This window comes from Macaca mulatta, chromosome 16, assembly GCF_049350105.2.
Source record: "Macaca mulatta isolate MMU2019108-1 chromosome 16, T2T-MMU8v2.0, whole genome shotgun sequence".
In the NCBI taxonomy this organism is placed as follows: domain Eukaryota; kingdom Metazoa; phylum Chordata; class Mammalia; order Primates; family Cercopithecidae; genus Macaca; species Macaca mulatta.
In genome coordinates this window covers 21,448,900-21,466,037 of record NC_133421.1, presented here as the reverse complement: position 1 = coordinate 21,466,037, position 17,138 = coordinate 21,448,900, and the positions used below count along the sequence as shown (strand labels likewise).

Sequence of the window (17,138 nt, the reverse complement as noted above, 5' to 3'; positions counted from 1 at the left end):
ATCAGAAAGATTAAAGACTTACATCTAAGACCTCAAACTATGAAAACTACTAAAAAACCAACAACATTGGGGAAACTCTCCAGGAAACTGATCTGGGCAACGATTTCTTGAGTAATAGCCCAAAAGCACAGAATACAAAACAAAAATGAACAAATGAGATCACATCAAGTTAAAAAGCTTCTGCGCAGCAAAGGAAACAATCAACAAAGTGAAGAGACAGCCCACAGAATGGGAGAAAATACTTGCAAACTACCGATCTGATAGGAAATTAAAAACCAGAATATATAAGGAGCTTAAACAATTCAATGGGGGGAAAAAATCTAGTAATCTGATTAAAAAGTGGGCAAAAGATCTTACTAGACATTTCTTAAAGACATACAAATGGCAAACAGGAACATGAAAAGGTACTGAATGTCACTGATCATCAGAGAAATGCAAATACAAGTCAAAACTACAATGAGATCCCATCTCACCCCAATTAAAATGGCTTTTATTCAAAAGTCAGGCAATGACAAATGCTGGGGAAGATGTAGAGAAAAGTGGACCCTTGTACACTGTTGGCGGGAAAGTAAATTAGTACAGCCACTATGGAAAACAGTACAGAGGTTCCTCAAAAAAACTAAAAATAGAACTACCACATGATCCAGCAATCACACTGCTGGGTATATACCCAAAAGAAAGGAAATTAGTCTATCAAAGAGATATCTGCACTCCCTATGTTTATTGCAGCACTATTTACAATAGCCAAGACTTGGAATCAACCTAAGTGTCTATCAACAGACAAATGGATAAAGAAAATATAATCCATATACACAACAGAGTATTCAGCCATAAAAAAGAATGAGATCCTGCCATCTGCAACATGGATGGAACTGGAAATCATTATGTTAAGTGAAATAAGCCAGACACAGAAAGATAAATTCATATATTCTCACTCATTTGTGGGAGCTAAAAATTAAAACAATTGAACTCATGAAGATAGAGAGTAGAATGATTACCAGAGGCTGGGAAGGGTGGTGGGGCAGGGGTGGAAAGAGGGATGGTTAATGGACACAATATAGTTAATAAAACCTATTATTTGACAGCACAACAGGGTGACTACAGCATTGCATGCCTATGTCAAAATATCTCAGGTACCCCATAAATATATATACCTACTACGTACCCAAAACAATTAAAAATTAGAAAAAAGACTAAGGGAGGGGGGAGGAAGGGACGGAGAGAAAGGAAAGGAGAAGAGAGAAAGAAACAGCCTGGGAAAGAGCCAGAGGGCCCTGCCTGTGCTCAGGGGTCACAGCACTGCTCTGTGAAGCTTGTGTTTTAATTATAAAGGCGTGAGGCTCTGGATTGTAATACAAAATAGATCATTGCAGGTTGTGCTCCAAAGCTTGAAAGCTGCTTAAGTGCACCAAGATGACTAAGGACATACATTCCGGAGCCAGCCAGCCAGGGTTTAAACCCCAATTCTAGTGAAACAAGCCTTGTATTCTTTAATCCCTCTGCCTCTGTTTCATAATCTAACAATGTGGGGTTGGGGGTGGGCAGTTAAGTGAAATAATGACTTGGAGAGTTTATCATAGTGCCTGGAACATATAATAGTAAAAGTCAATAAAAGTCATTCTTTCTCTTACAATTGCCTTATATATTGTATATACAATACTAGGTAGTAATGTAATACAGGTCAATTTGACCAAGAAAAATCACAATACATGAAAGACCAAAAGTCTTAAATCTTAACAATAGCTACTTTATTAAGCAGAAGCTGACTTTACTATTTTTTGATTTTTTTGGAGTCAGGGGACAAGGTCTTGCTCTGTTGCCCAGGCTGGAGTGCAGTGGCACAATCAACGGTCATTGCAGCCTCCACCTCCTGGCTACAGCCATTCTCCCCACCTCGGCCTCCCTCATAGCTGGGACTATAGGTGTGCATCACAATGCCCAGTTACTTTTTTTTTTGGGGGGGGGGGTCTTGCTATGTTGCCCAGGTTCCCAGGCTCAAGTGATCCTTCCATCTTGGCCTCCCAAGCGCTGGGATTACAGGCATGAGCCACTGTGCCTGGCCAGAAGATGACTTTCAAGGAGAAAAGAAGTAATGCATTTTAGATCCTGGAAGGCTAACGTCTGAAATCATTTGAAAAGCAGCAACAGAAGGTGGCTTTTGAGTCTTGCATCCTGGGGCAGACTGTGGCCTTCTGCATAGCTAGCTGGCTACATTTTGAGGAGTCCTCAGGCTAAGGGCCTGTCACCTGGAGTCTAGAAACATGCATGTGACTTGGCTGGGACAACCGTGGGCCAGGAATTAAACTGAGGATGTAACGAGGCAGCCTAGAGGTGGAGTACCCTGAGCAAGGCCTCTGCATGCAGGTGAGGCTGCTGCCCCTCGAAGGCTCTGTCCCCTCTACTTCCCATCTCACCCCAATTAAAATGGCATGGGGAGTTAGGTAACTCGGCATGGGGGAGGGCACCTGCAAATCAGCATTTGTTTCACATGCACACATCACTTCATCCTTCTTGGATGTTGGAATAATTACCTCAAGTTTAACAATATATTCCAGAAAGCTCTTTTATTTACCAAAAAAAAAAAAAAAATCAAAAAACAGAAACCCTTAAGTAACTTCACAACTTCTTCTCACAAGGGCTTGCTACGTAATAACAGGCAGATATTTTTATATTCATTTTACAGATTAACATATGAAGAGAGGGAGAAATTAAATCATTTGAAAAGAGTAATCCAGCATGCATCAAGTGGCTGAGACCAAAGCCTACCGTTCCACGACTGCAGGGGATCCAGGCCCTATTCAAATTGCTGGTCTCTCTGCTGGCCAGCTCCTTTGCATTTCCCTTGCTTGAGATTTTCTTTTTTTTTCCTTTTTTTTAGACATGGGGTCTCGCTATGTTGCTTAGGCTGAACTCCTGGGCTCAACTGATCCTCCTGCCTCAGCCCTCTGAAGATGGAACTACAGTGAGACCGCCCAACATGCCTGACTGGTCAGCTCCTTAGAGTTTAACTTCTCTATGTCAAGAATCACACTCTTAGACACCCAGCAATGTGATTTTCAACATTTCCCTCGAAAAAAGGAATCACTCTCAGGCATCCCAAGCATCTCTCAATTTCAAAGATCAACTTTCTGTAGATACGGAGCCAGTGGACTTGTACTATAAATAGAGTCAAACAAACTTCCCAGGAAGGGTTCCTACAGAGAGGACAGTGAAAGCCACTCCTTTCCACCAGGTGCCCAAGGCATATGGCAGCAGAGGCCCCTAAGCAGGGCCCAGAGGACAGGCAGACAGCTCTGAAGTCAGACCCCTCCAGAATCCTAGCAAGAGTCACCTCCTCTACCTACCCCACCCCCACACCATGCTTGTCAGACACTTGTAAAGGAAAATAAAGTCTCAGGACCCCCAAACTCCTTACTTGGAAGATAAAGTTAAGTCTGGTGGCTGAGTCAGTGTCACTTCACAAGCTTGGGTCAAAGCATTAGATTAGACATTAAGCAGCGCCCTAAGAAAAGGCGATGGGCCTCAGGCATCTCCAGATGAGTGCTCTGCAAAGAGGAAGTGGTTGGGGGTGGGGGGGATACTCTCCCTGACTGCAGATATTAAGACCACTCCTATGCTAGTGGCAACACACACATCTAGAGTCTCCTCTCTCAGAGGAGTAAACAACGGGTTGTGATGGTTTGACCAAGGGTAGGGTTTGGTCTCAGCCACTTGATACATGCTGGATGATTATTTTCACGTGATTTAAATTCTCCCTCTCTTCATATGTTAACCTGTAAAGTGAATATAAAAATATCTGCCTGTTATTATGTAGCAAGCCCTTATGAGAAGTTGCAAAGTTACTTAAGGGTTTCTGTTTTTTGACACCAGATAATCTGACAATACTGAATAAAGATCTCTATCAGGGCATCTATGTAGCTTTCTTTAGTGTGATGAACAAAAGCAGAAAGGTAATCAAGCTAGAGATATCTAAGAACCAAGCTCTTCTCCTACACAAAGCAGCCATAAGAATAGAGACTGTGGACTAAAGAGAGTAAGGAATTAGGTTTATAGATAACCTAACAACATTATCAATACATAAAGAACCAAGAAAACAGTACATTCATGTAAAAGCATTATGTGAGACAAAATGCGGCTCAAACATTTCAGTGTTATTTTTAGTACATTTTTATAGCAAAGACAGTATCTTGAAGAATTATGCCGTGGCTTTGAGAAATTATTTAATCCTTCATTCAAATAGTCACATGCCAAAAACATGGTACTATAGAGACATGGACAGAGTGAGATCATTATAATAAATTCTGAGTAAATTCCAGTAACATTAAAGTTGTACAGATAGTTTTATTAGAAAACAGTACAAGGGGAGAAGGAAGATACCTGACTCGTAAACCCCCCATAACTGCCTCTTGTGTAAGTCTGTCATTTCACTTGGCTTTTGACTTAATCTGTTGATTATATAGTGATTATACAGTCCATTCAATCAAGTTATCTCGAGTGCTTAAAAAGAGATCATCTACTAGGGCAGAGAATGGTCAAGAATTCAGAATCGCACCTGCTCATCTTCAGGGTCACCACCTCCTCTGACACTGTGGAGACTCCTCACAAACCTCAGTATATGTGAAATGCATTCATGGAGCATCCTGTCTAGACAGGTTTCTACAGCTTCTAAAGGTACTGGAGGGGCAAAGAGAGACCTCAAGCACAAGGTCCCTGCCTTGGAGGAATCTTGGCCTGGAAGGGCAGGGGCTCCCGGATCTCCTCTGTGGCTGGATCAGCGGGTGCTGACAGCAGCCTGGGCCTGCAGGCCTGGGTATCCTTGTTGGCTCCAGCAGACAACTCTCCCTTCTCACGCCTGCCCCACATTCTGTTTCCTCTCCCAGGAAGCAGCACAACCGCACATTCAATCACACAAGCTGGAGATCTATGAATAGGCTGAAATGCCTTCCTGCTGCCCATCCCTGACGTCAAATCAGTCACCCGACCCTACGGAGCCTCCCTTCTACACATCTAACATCTAAATATCTTTCCAGGCCGGGTGCAGTGGCTTACGCCTGTAATCCCAGTACTTCGGGAGGCTGAGGTGGATCACTTGAGGTCAGGGGTTCGAGACCAGCTTGGACAACATAGTGAAACCCTGTCTCTACTAACAATAGGAAAGTTAGCCGGGCATGGTGGCCAGTGCCTGTAATCCCAGCTACTGAGGAGGCTAAGGCAGGAGAATCGCTTGAACCCAGGAGGCAGAGGTTGCAACGAGCAGAGATGTATCACTGCACTCAGCCTGGATGACACAGCAAGACTCCGTCTCATAAATAAATAAATAAATAAATAAACAAACAAACAAACAAATAAAATGGGTGTCTTTCCAGTCCTCAACTTCCCACCCACATCACTCCCTGTTCTGTCCTTCATTCTTTCTCACCTGTGGCTGAAGTCATCTTTCTCAACAGTAAATGTGATTCCATAACTCTCTTAAAATTCCTCTGACAAAAAGCACAAACCACCAAAGAAAAATAAGTAAATTTGACTTCATAAAAATAAAAAAGAATTTTGTGCCACAAAGGATATTATCAAGACAATGAAAAGATAACCCACAGAATGAAAGGAAATATTTGCAAATCATTTGTCTAGTGAAGGATTTGTATCCAGAGCACAGAAAAAACTCTCCAGCACTGTGGGAGGCTGAAGTGGGAGGACTGCTTGAGGCCACAGAGCATGGGTTCCATGTGTATAAAACATCCAGAAGAGGCAAGTCCACAGAGCCAAAACATAGATTCGTGGTTGCCAGGGGCTAGGAGGGAGGTGGTCTTGGAGGGTGACTGCTGTAGGTTAAGATTTCTTTATGGGGTGATCAAAATGTTCTAAAATTGATTGTAGTGATGGTTGAACAACTGTGTGACTATACTAAAACCCACAGGCTTACGTGATTTAAATGGATTATATCTCAATAAAAGCTGTTATTTAAAAAAAAATTCTTCAGAGACTCCCTCTGTCTTGAGGATAAAATCTAACTGCTTGCCTGGTGTCTCCTCTGGGCCACTTCCACTGACCACCCTGTGCACTCCCACAAGAACAAACTACCTGCATCACTTCCTTGGTGGCCAGGCTTTCTGGCCTTAGAACCTGCTGTTCTCTTCCGGCAGCATTCCCAAAGTCCCCACCCCATACACTCAAGGGTCAGCTCATCCCCTCTCCCCTCAAGATTCAGGTTAGAGGTCAAATAAAACAACATTTCTTGATGACTCAGAATTTCTCCATTGTATTATAATCAGGTAAAACTCTCCTAGTTGAACGAGGCTTTCAAAGGTGGTTTTCTTCAAATCAAAGGGCTCTGGCCTTAAGACAACAGTGACAAGGTATTAATTACACTTAGTTCTGCTTTAAGTGTTTTTCTGTCTCTTCTTTGCTTTCAGGTAACTGGGCAAGAGTCTAAATCAGTGATTAATAATAAGAGCTCTAGGTACACTGGCTCACCCCTGTAATCCCAGCACTTTGGGAGGCACTGAGGTGCGGGAGGATCATCATCAGAAGTTTGAGATCAGCCTGGTCAACAGAGCAAGACCCTGTCTCTATGAAAATTAAAATAAAAAACTAACTGGGCATGGTGTTGCACACCTGTAATTCCAGCTACTTGGGAAGCAGAGGTGGGAGGATCACTTGAGCCCAGGAATTCGAGACTGCGGAGAGCTATGATCGTACCACTGTACTCCAGCCTGGGCAACAGAGCAAGACCATGTCTCAAAAAAAAAAAAAAAAAAAAGAATAAGAGCTCTAAGGTCGGACCTAACTTTGACTCCTGGCTTCATTTCATCAATCCATTAGGCTAATAACTTAATCATTCTCTGTTTGCTCAAATGAAAAAATATTAGACAAAAGAATCAACAGTGTACGATTAAGATGATAAATAAGATTAAATGATGGAAAAGCTCTGAGAGTGCTTAGCGCATATAAAGCCCCAAAATACTACTGCTGTTATTAAAATATAACAAACTTTACTTTTTAAACATATTAATATAATTATAGCAGCCTCTCAATTCTGTTGCAAGTTTCTGTGACATTCATTCATTCACCTGAAAAGTATTTACTGAATATCTAATAGATGGAATAAATTGCAATGCTAAAATTACGTATCATTTAAAAGGAAATAAACTTGGAATGACAGCTTGAGTAACTTTACCATGAGTGATACAGACTGGCTGTCTCCCCACCCAAATCTCATCTTGAATTCCCACGTTAGCAGGGGGACCCAGTGGGAGGTAATTGAATCAGGGAGGCAGGTCTTTTCCTTTGCTGTTCTCCTGATAGTATAAGTCTCACAAGATCTGATGATTATATAAGGTGGAGTTTCCCTGCACAAGCTCTCTTCTCTTGTTTGCCACCATGTGAGATGTGCCTTTCACCTTTCACCATGATTGTGAGGCATCCCCAGCCAGGTGGAACTGCAAGTTCATTAATCCTTTTTTTCTTTCCAGTCTCAGCTATGTCTTCATCAGCAGCATGAAAATGAACTAATACAATGAGAAAGAATGTGGGGTGCTTCTATTCTGGCATCTAGCTTGGGTACTGCAAAACTCCCTCTGCTCAGTTCTTAGCCCTGTTGTGAACAGACACTGCTGATAATCATCCATAGTTCATTCTTATTGGCCTGAAGTTGAATTATTATTATTTTGGCCCATGCTGCTCCACCAAGGGAGAGGAGGAAATGTTAGTTTATTTATACTTCAGTTATAGCGGAGAAAGGCTGTTGGAAAACTCAAAGATGAGGGTAAATATCTGTATTTCACCTTTAGGAACTCAGAGGCAAGCCTCAGAAGCAGGGGCTGTACCCTGGTAGGGACCTTTCGAAGCAGCAAGGCTCCACCCAGGTACTTCCCAAGAACTCGCACTGGAGAGAGAAGTGCTGGGCATCACCAGGCTCACAGATGAGTCCCGAGGTCATGTGAAAGGAAGAGAGAGTGCTTAGGCCTCACCTCACAAAAGGCATTAACGTGTCCCGGAGAAAACAAGTCATCGGAGCGAAGCAGGGTCAAGCAGGGTTGGGAAGCAGCCCCCTGTGGAGCCATACGTACTGCGGATCTGCCCAACTGACAAGACCACCCTTCCTCAAATCATCCGACTGTCTCCACCAAACTTCTGCTCCTTTTCAAGGGGCTTCAAGAACAGAGAGTTGGGGGTGTCAGGGGAGGAGCTGGCACACATGCCATGAACTCTGGGCCACATGCCTGTCATATCCCACATAATAAAGGCTGCACAGGCATTCTGGCTTTGTAGTTTAATCTCCAGAAGATTCTGCTCCTGGGGCACAGCTGGCTCTGCACAGCCCCTTGAGCAGAGGCTTCCTGGTGCAGCATCTGCGGGGCTCTCCCCAGCAGCCTCCACAGGCCTCCTCGATTTCCACATCCTCATGGCTTGCCCAGGGGAGCTGGAAAATAAGCCCTGTTGACAGGAGTTGCTGACAGTCCTCCTTCCCAGCACGAAGCCACAGGCCTCTGCTCACCAGAGTTGATGTTTGGTGCCAGAGAGTGGGATGCCTCATGTGTGAGCTGAAGGTGACGGAAATCTCCATGTTTTCAGCTCAGTAACTTTCCCACCTCTCCAGCAGCAGCCAGTGGCTACTCAGGCAGAAGGTTCCCTCAGTTTCTCTGCAGCGCCCCAAATAGTTCCCGCACATCTGAATCCTCTGAGGGCCAGCGTGGATCAAGGCGCTCCCATGAGTGACCTTGGCTGAGTGACAATAATGTCATTTACTGAGATGAGTCTCAGTAAATGTTCCACGGGACAGGGCCTTGCAGAGCTGAATGCCTCGCTGAAGACCCTATAACTGAGGCGGAAAGCTTCAGGAGGGACCAGCTAATGGTGAGTGGGGTGGGGTCTCTTCAGGCCGAGAGCCCCCTGAGCAAACATGACTGCCAGACAGGCACTGGCCCGGCCAGGCCTGGCATGGAGGGAGGGGTGGGAATATGGCTGGATGTGGGGTGGGACTGCGAGTTGAGGTGTGGTAGGAGCTGGGCACTGGGCAAAGCATGTGGTGCCCCAGGCAGCACCGGAAGGCACCATATGATCAGATCACTGTGAGTACTTTGTGGGGAAAGGTGAGGGAGTAGAGGCCTGATGGGGCAAGTGCCCATTCCCCACCAAAAGCCACCCCCACCTTGTTTCTTCCTAACAGAATCCCAATTTTGTTCAAGAATCAGGCTGCAACTGTGATTTCAAGAGAGATGGCCTGGGGGTGCTGTGTGACCCAGTTCTCACCAATCAGATGAAAAGGGAAAGCTCTGGGAGGCTCTGGGAAACCCTCTCCCCATAAGACCCAGGTGTCCAGGAGACATGCCTGCCCCGAGTCACCAACAGGTGGACCAAGATGCTTGGCAATGCTGAGCTGTCCTGCATCCCTGGCAGGAGGCCCAGAACCACAGCACTGCCAGCCACAGCCTGGGCCTGCACCATGGGCAGCCACAGCCCATCTCCCACCCTTAGGGACCGGGGTGGAGGGAGTGTCCCCTGGCTCATGCCGCTGACAGGAGGGCAGTTTCTCATATACCAATACATCACCTGGATAGACTTCTGGCCCACCTGACTGTTTAAACCAGGTTTCCAGATCTCTTAAGTCCTTTAAGGTGTCCTATTCCAATGTCACAGCTACAGGATCATCTATTTGCCACAGATTTCCCTCAAATTCTGGTTCTGCAATCTCTGACCAGTGGCCACTCTAAATCATTTGGCTCCAGGACCCACTCAGGCAGCACACTAGTCATTTCACCTCTGCTGCCTCCCCCAGACCACTCATGCCAAGTGGTTATTTATAATCTCCTTACTCTTCTGGAAGTGGACCCCAAGTTTCTGCAGAAAGAACTAAGATTCTAAGAATACCACCTACAAGCTTCAACCTCAGGGGAATAAATAGATGTTTTGCTTTTAAAACTTCTAGGTTTCAAGCCTAGAAAAGATACTCTAACTTGAAATCAAGATCCCAAACAACTGAAAAGGTAAAAAAGAAAATTAAAGCTGGGCCGTGTTATTGTCTGGAAAAACAACAATCCTATACAACTCTATGCCGCTTGCTAGCTAGGGCAGGGACAGGTGTGGCTCCCAGGAGTGGTGGCTTTGGGTTCTGTGGAAATCAGACCCATCCTCAAAGTTTTACAGAAGTATGTCATGTGACTACAGATTAAGCGGCCATCAAAATGCATATGGGGTATATCAGAGAAGTTGAAAAAAATAAAGAGATCAGCAAACCAACGAAGAAAAAGAAATGGGGAGAAAAAAAGCCTACAAAATACTGTAGAAATCCTACCAATTTTCCATGTATTGAATGAGGAAGAAACCTACCTCCTATTTTTAAAAAAGCACTTTTCAAGGCTTTTTATAGGTTCTTTTGACAGTATCTGGGTCACTTGAGTAATCTTAACTGGAAACTTACATAGATTTACGGAATCTATTAGATCATAGGATGGTTTGGCACTGCTTTCCCCCTTTGTAAATAGCTTATTGTATCCTTTTTCACAATATTCACCTTCTGCCAAGCATCAGAGTGGATGAATGCACTGTTCATGGGATACACGTAGTTGCTTGGTGATTAACAGGACAGTTACTCCGATACCTGCTGAAGGCAGCTATATTTGAAAGTTCTCGGCAAAAAGTCAAGTAAAACCACTGAAAACTGAAGAATTAGGATTTACCCCAGGAAGGCAAGCATGATTTCACACTAGAGCACCTTAGAAAATCTGCTGTTATAACTTGCCTCATTAACAAGTTAAAGGAGAAAAAAACTTGATTACATAAAAACTATCAGATCACATCATTAGCTGTAGAAAAATTCAGTCCTCATCCTTTAAAAACAAGCCAAGTAGTCAGGCATGGCGGTGCCTGGCTGTAGTCCCAGCTACCAAGAAGGCTGAGGTGGGAGGATCCCTTGAGCCCGGGAGTTCAAGGCTGCAGTGAGCTATAATCGCCACCACACTCCAGCCTAAGTGACAAAACGAGGTCCTGTCTCTAAAAATAAACCACCAGGGCCGGGCGCGGTGGCTCAAGCCTGTAATCCCAGCACTTTGGGAGGCCGAGGTGGGCAGATCACGAGGTCAGGAGATCGAGACCATCCCGGCTAACACGGTGAAACCCCGTCTCTATTAAAAAATAGAAAAAAACTAGACGGGCGAGGTGGCGGGCGCCTGTAGTCCCAGCTACTCGGGAGGCTGAGGCAGGAGAATGGCGGGAACCCGGGAGGCGGAGCTTGCAGTGAGCCGAGATCGCGCCACTGCACTCCAGCCTGGGCAACAGAGCGAGACTCCGTCTCAAAAAAATAAAAAATAAATAAAAAATAAAAATAAACCACCAAACAAAACACCTCTTAGCAAAATATTTGCGTAACATAATAAAAGGTATGTACCAAATGCCTACAAAAAACATACATCATGATGAAATGTTAAATGCTTCCCTTGGAATTAGATACGAGACCAGGATCCATCCACCGTCACGCTTATATTCCACACCGCACAAGGTAAAGGGGCCTGCCCGAAGTCATATCATTGCTCACTGGGTAAGTCAAGACGACCCAGTCCAGCATGTTAGATCCTTCATCACAGTTTTGTGCTAAAACTTCTCCTATTATCCTTTGGACATGAGTCTCTTAAGTATTATCATTTAAATTCATGGTTGTTGGCGGATTAGTTGATAGTCTGTGGTAGAGATACAGTAAGTATTAGTCCATTTAGCAGGTCTGTGTTTTGCTTTTTCTACAGTAATGTAAAAGGGTAGGAAGATTAGTATGTTACAAGTCCACTGCAATTACAAATCAGTCTCTGTGCACATAAGACAGCACAAAATCACAGACCTAGGGTTTTGATAGATATACAAGAAACCCTATATAATAGCATGCCTCCATCTTTACCTCACTCTCACCCAAAAATACTAGCTAGGACCTTTCCCCTCTTACTAGCAGTATTTGATAATTCTAGTTAGCACGCAATAAGATGTAGGATATATGAATAACAACAGTTTGATTTTAAATATATATGTTGTGCCTTGCACTCTACCGAAAATGCACTTTCCTTTAAATTAGATTTAGTTTATTCCAGAAGATTCTAGATTTTATTGCCTCTATTTACCTAAGCTATAATAACTTCAAATGCTTTCATTAACAACCAAGGATAAAAAAAGTTAAATGAACAAAGAATTTTACTGAAGAAACTAGTAAGAAACCAAAATGTACAAAAAATAGGACAAAAAAATTAATAAAGATAAAAGTAGAAACAAGTTAATCAGAAACAGATTAACAGTGGAATAGATAAACTAATCCAACTGGTTCTTTGTAATGGAATGTGGACAGACATACTCTTCTGGATAGGAAGACAAAATATCATAATCATATCAATGCAAGTTTTTATGCAAGCTCAAACATGTATAAACTGAGAAAAGGCCTGAAAGGACATATAGCAAAATGTTAGCAGTTTTTCTCCAAGTGGTGAGATTAAAGGTAATATTTTTCTTTTTTATACTTTTCTGTACTTTTTAAATCCTCTGTAATGAAAATATTTTATGATGAGAAAAAAATAAGCTATTTTTAAGATGTCAGATTATTTCTCATTGACACATACGCTTCATGTAATGCCAAACTACCAAAACTACAGAGGGACTGAGAAAGAACATCAAGAAGGTGCACATGGGAGATGAAACATTTTGCCAGAGAGTACTGAGTATCTTAAAGTAAAAAAAGAATAGTCTTATTCCACAAGACATTAAAACCTAATGCAAAGCCTGTCTAGTAACCTCTAATGGAATTACTTCCATACTTTCAATAAAATACCTACAAATTTAGAATACAGACAAAGAGAGAAACTCCTTAACACGGCCCACCAGTAAGCCCATCAGATGGCCAAACGCAGAATCAGGTTGCAACGGACTCATCTTAAGACAGATGAAGCAGTGGAGGAAAATGAGAGCTCATGGCATAATTTGCTCCTTGAAACAATGCCAACCCCTGACCTAAGGTAGGAAGATGTTTTGAATCCCTCTTGCCAGCAGATCCCTAAATCAGACCCAGAACTTGGAGGAAACAAGAAATAGGAGGCCATCTCTCTGCACCTCTCCAGCACTGCTCTGGGCAGAATATCATATAATCACCACAATTCTTGCATCAAAAAACAAAATTACAGGCTGATTAAAGTATTATTTTTTAAAAAACAAGAAAAGTTATTATTTATTTGCTCTTGGGCTATGGAAGATCTTCCCAAGCAAAAAAGGTTAAAAAAATGAAATGATTAACATATTTAAATGATATAACAACGTAATACCAAGTGTTGGCAAAGGCTCAGGGAAGCACATGATCTCATGACCACTAGGATGAATAAACTGGCATAATATTTCCGAAGGGCAATCTGGCTGACTGTGTTGAAAGTCTTTAAAATGTTTATACTCTTTGACTCGGTAAGTCATCGTCTAGGAATTTGTCCTAAATAAACAGTAAGATAGATTTAAAAAAAAAAAAAAAAAAGTATTTATAATATTGAAAGACTGGAAAGACCACAAATATTTGACAATACATATATCTTCAACAACAGGGACCTAATAAATATGAAATATTTATATTAAAATAGTACCTGGCCTTTAAAAGAATGTTTAAATGAATATTTAATGATAGGAATATACTGAGAAAAATTTTAATATTTCTAAAATGCTAAATGCAAAAAGAAAGTTAATAACATGTACAAGATGATTATAAATTTGTTTAACTTGTATGATACACATACATACACATATATCTGGAAGAAAACACCAAAATAGTGGTAATATTATGGTGGAAAATTGGGAGTGATTTCATTGTCTGTTACTGGCAGTTAAAAGCAGGCTGACAGACCTGGCAAACTCCCACTCAATCTTCAGAACTCAGCTCAGTTGCTATTTCTTCCAGGAAGTCCTTCTGCGCTACCCTCGACCCCCATGTTATACCAGGGCCCCCCCTCATCTTGGCACTAGACTAGAGCCTGGGCATAGGCTCTATGATATTCTTTATCACTGCATCATACTCTGATTTGATTTTACATCCCCAGTACACTTTGAACCACCCATAATCAGAAATTTGGGTGTTTCCTTTTTGTATCCCCAATCCCAACCTGTCGTCGATCTAACAGGCCTTCAAGCCGGAATGCTGGCTTCGTGAATGAAACAGACTAAGAAAATGCTTCTCTGTGCTCTGTGAATTTAGAGGTTAAGGGCAGAAATGTGAACAAGGATGAGCAAATACCAGTAAAGAGCTGTCTCTTCTCACCTTTGCCAGCAGACTGGAAACATGTTTAATTTCACCGTTTGCCTTTAGTAATTCTTGTCTGAGCTCATTGCAAGACAGTTCCAGTAGATCTTTCTCCGCTCGGGCTACTTTCAACATTTCTTGAACTTCGCAGCTCTCTGCCGTCTGGTCCATGGCACTGGCCTCTATGGCTTTCTGCTTCTCACCCTGCAAATGAGACTTCAAAGATCCATTCTCAGTTTTTAGCCCTTCCAAGGTAACTCTACACTCTTCCAAAGTTTTGGCCATCATGTTATTATTATGCCGTTCCAGTTCTAGAAACTCATTCAGTTTTTCATTTTCTTCCTTCAGACGTTTAATCATTTCTAAAGCTCCTTGGTTTTCTTCCTCAACCTTCCGCAAGCTACAGGTCAACTGCTGCTGAATGTTGAGCAGCTTCTCTCTTTCAAAGCGGCCCTGTTCAAGAATACCTGTGCACTTCTGCTCCAGTTCAAGGATTTTTCCTTCCTGAGTGGTGGGCTCTTCATTCTTTACTCGCTCTTGTAAAAGATTCATCAGCTTCTCATTTTCTTGACTTAGCTGCTCTGCCCTCTCTCGATGCTGATGAAAGGATGTCTCTAAAATCGTCTTTTCATCCACCAGCTTCTCATTTTCAGCTGTCAATTCCTGCACCATTTGTTGCTGGTCTGATAGTTCCTGTAGAGTGGCCTGTAGTTCTTCTGCAGTGCTATGGTGGTTTTCTTCCATCTTTTGTATCTTCTCTGTGAGGGAAGCCAGGGACAATTCACTTACGTTGTTTGGGGAACTCCCAGTGGGAGAACACTTTGAACTCTTAAAGGGGTTACTGGTGGAGGACAGGGGCCTTGAGGGTGTCTCTGCTGTAATGTGCTCAAAGTCGGAAGCATCTGGCGACAAAGAAGCTTTGGTAACATCGCTACTTGAGGAGCCTGATGTCCGTAATGCATTTCCATGTATGTTTTTTTTATACTCATCAATGTCACTGGACAACTGATTTCCAGCTGGGCTTCCGAAGCTTGACTCTTGAGTTATGGATGTCGGGCAGCTGCTGTCACCAGTGTGACTTGCTGCCCCTTCTGAATTTGGGGAGTGCTCAAGATAGATCAGTTTCTCCTTCAGGGCCCGGTTTTCTTCCTCTAGATTGGAAAGCTCTTTCTGAAAGTTCTTGTTCTTCTCCTCAAGTGCTCTTATCACAGGTTCTGTGTCACCTGGGGAGACTGATGTTCCATCAACATTTGGGCCCAAAGCATCAGGCCCCTCAGCGCTCAGAGTCCTTTTCTCTTTGCATTTCTTTAGTTCACTTCGAAGCCTGTTAATTTCACTATCTTTTGCTTTGGCTTCTGCCAAAAGTTCCCGAACTTGGGACTCAAGCGCAGCCTTTTCTCCACCTTCATTCTCTTGCTTGGGCTTGGTGGAAGGGGTCCTCAGGTGTTTGGTAGGAGTGGGAGTGTTGGAAGAAGTTGGACTGGACACTGATTTCCTGGGGTTCGAGGGACCACGTGGCACAGACCTCTCTCTTGAGACAGTTACCGAAAATTCCCGTGGCGCTGGAATGCCTGTCCGTTTGGTTGTTGTAAAGGCCCCTTAAAGACAGAAGAAGAAAAAAAAATGAAAAAATAAAGCAAGTACTCTTATAAACAAAACCCAAATGACTGTAAATCACATGGCACAGTGGACTGTGGCTGTCACTCTTCATCCATTTCCTCCTCCTCTAGCTAATCACCCAGTTCTGACTGGGGTTTCAGTGCTTCTTCCCCACAGCCCTATACTTTGGGTGAGGCTGACTCCAAGCCTGAGCTACTTAGGATGACCCCATCCCCAGCCAGTTGCTGGTTCACGAATGGGCACACAGCTCAATTTTAAGATCAATGCGACAAAGGGAAGTTTTTCTGGGCAAGCTATTAAACACCATGGGACAAGAGTGAGAAAATGTGTAGGTGCGGGAATGGCTGCTAACCACCCTGCCCTCTCAAGAGGAAGGTGGGAATGCAGATGGCAGAAAAGGAAGAAGGAAACTACATTCTCAATAGCATTGTTGAGTTGCTAAATCAAATCAACCCTGAAGTTTGGCCCATAGCTGGCCTTGCAGATAGGCAAGCCAGTAAATACCCTTCCTATAAGTCACCTTGAGTCGGGTTTTCTGTAACTTGCAATTTAGTACATCTGCACTGATAATGCTGGCAACTAAACAATGGCCTTTTGACAAAATACAAGTTCTTTGTGAATTTCTCAATAAACACTTTAAAAAACATCATTAACATATTTTGACAGCATAAATTTGATTAAGACATCAGAAGATACAGATAATACTGAGAGATGGATCTGATACAATGACATATCACTTTTGACATAACTGGAAATGATGCACTCATTTGTGTACATGAAGAAACAAGAATAAATGAAATAAGAACATACCTACGGTACTTGACATGATACAGACATAACACAGAATACTTGTAACAGGAAATGTAAGGTGTAAATAATTATCTTTCATTTTCATCTGTACTATAGCATGGACAATGTAAAAACAATCCTAGGGGTGAAACCCAGACATCAGTCTCTATCGTGCTCTAGAATTGAAATCCACCTCAGATGTTACAGTGTAAATTAAAATCCTGGACATTTTTTTTTTCTTTTACAAACTCAAAGACTATCTGATGAGTCAAGGCTGGCTGCTGTCACTTACACAACTCTACATGCTTTGAGTGAGAGGTCTAACAAAGGGTCCCAGAAGTGGTCATCAACCTGTAGGCCTCTGCAGCGTAGGAAGGGCATAGGAGGGAATGTTCCCATAGACTGGCAGCAGCCCCAGAACAGGTTCTGCACCTAAGAAGATGGGCAGCTGTAAACCTACCACCAAGACTGTTTCTGAGCCCTGCGC

At 43.0% G+C, this 17,138-nt stretch overlaps 1 protein-coding gene across 14 annotated transcripts in view; it reads right to left on the bottom strand.

The window, feature by feature from the left end:
- The window catches only part of SPECC1 (sperm antigen with calponin homology and coiled-coil domains 1), a 310,488-nt gene that overhangs the window by 88,820 nt on the left and 204,530 nt on the right, over positions 1-17,138 (bottom strand). For 13 of the 14 annotated variants that reach the window (XR_013406174.1, XR_013406175.1, XR_013406176.1 and 10 more), the window contains one exon: positions 14,261-15,840. The exons of the other annotated variant lie outside the window; for it this stretch is intronic. Coding sequence is in view for 10 of the 13 variants with exons in the window: in XM_028836114.2 (XP_028691947.2) it covers positions 14,261-15,840 (1,580 nt within the window). In the remaining 3 variants the exon portion in view is untranslated. The remainder of the gene's footprint in view (positions 1-14,260; positions 15,841-17,138) is intronic. 14 annotated transcript variants of the gene reach the window in all.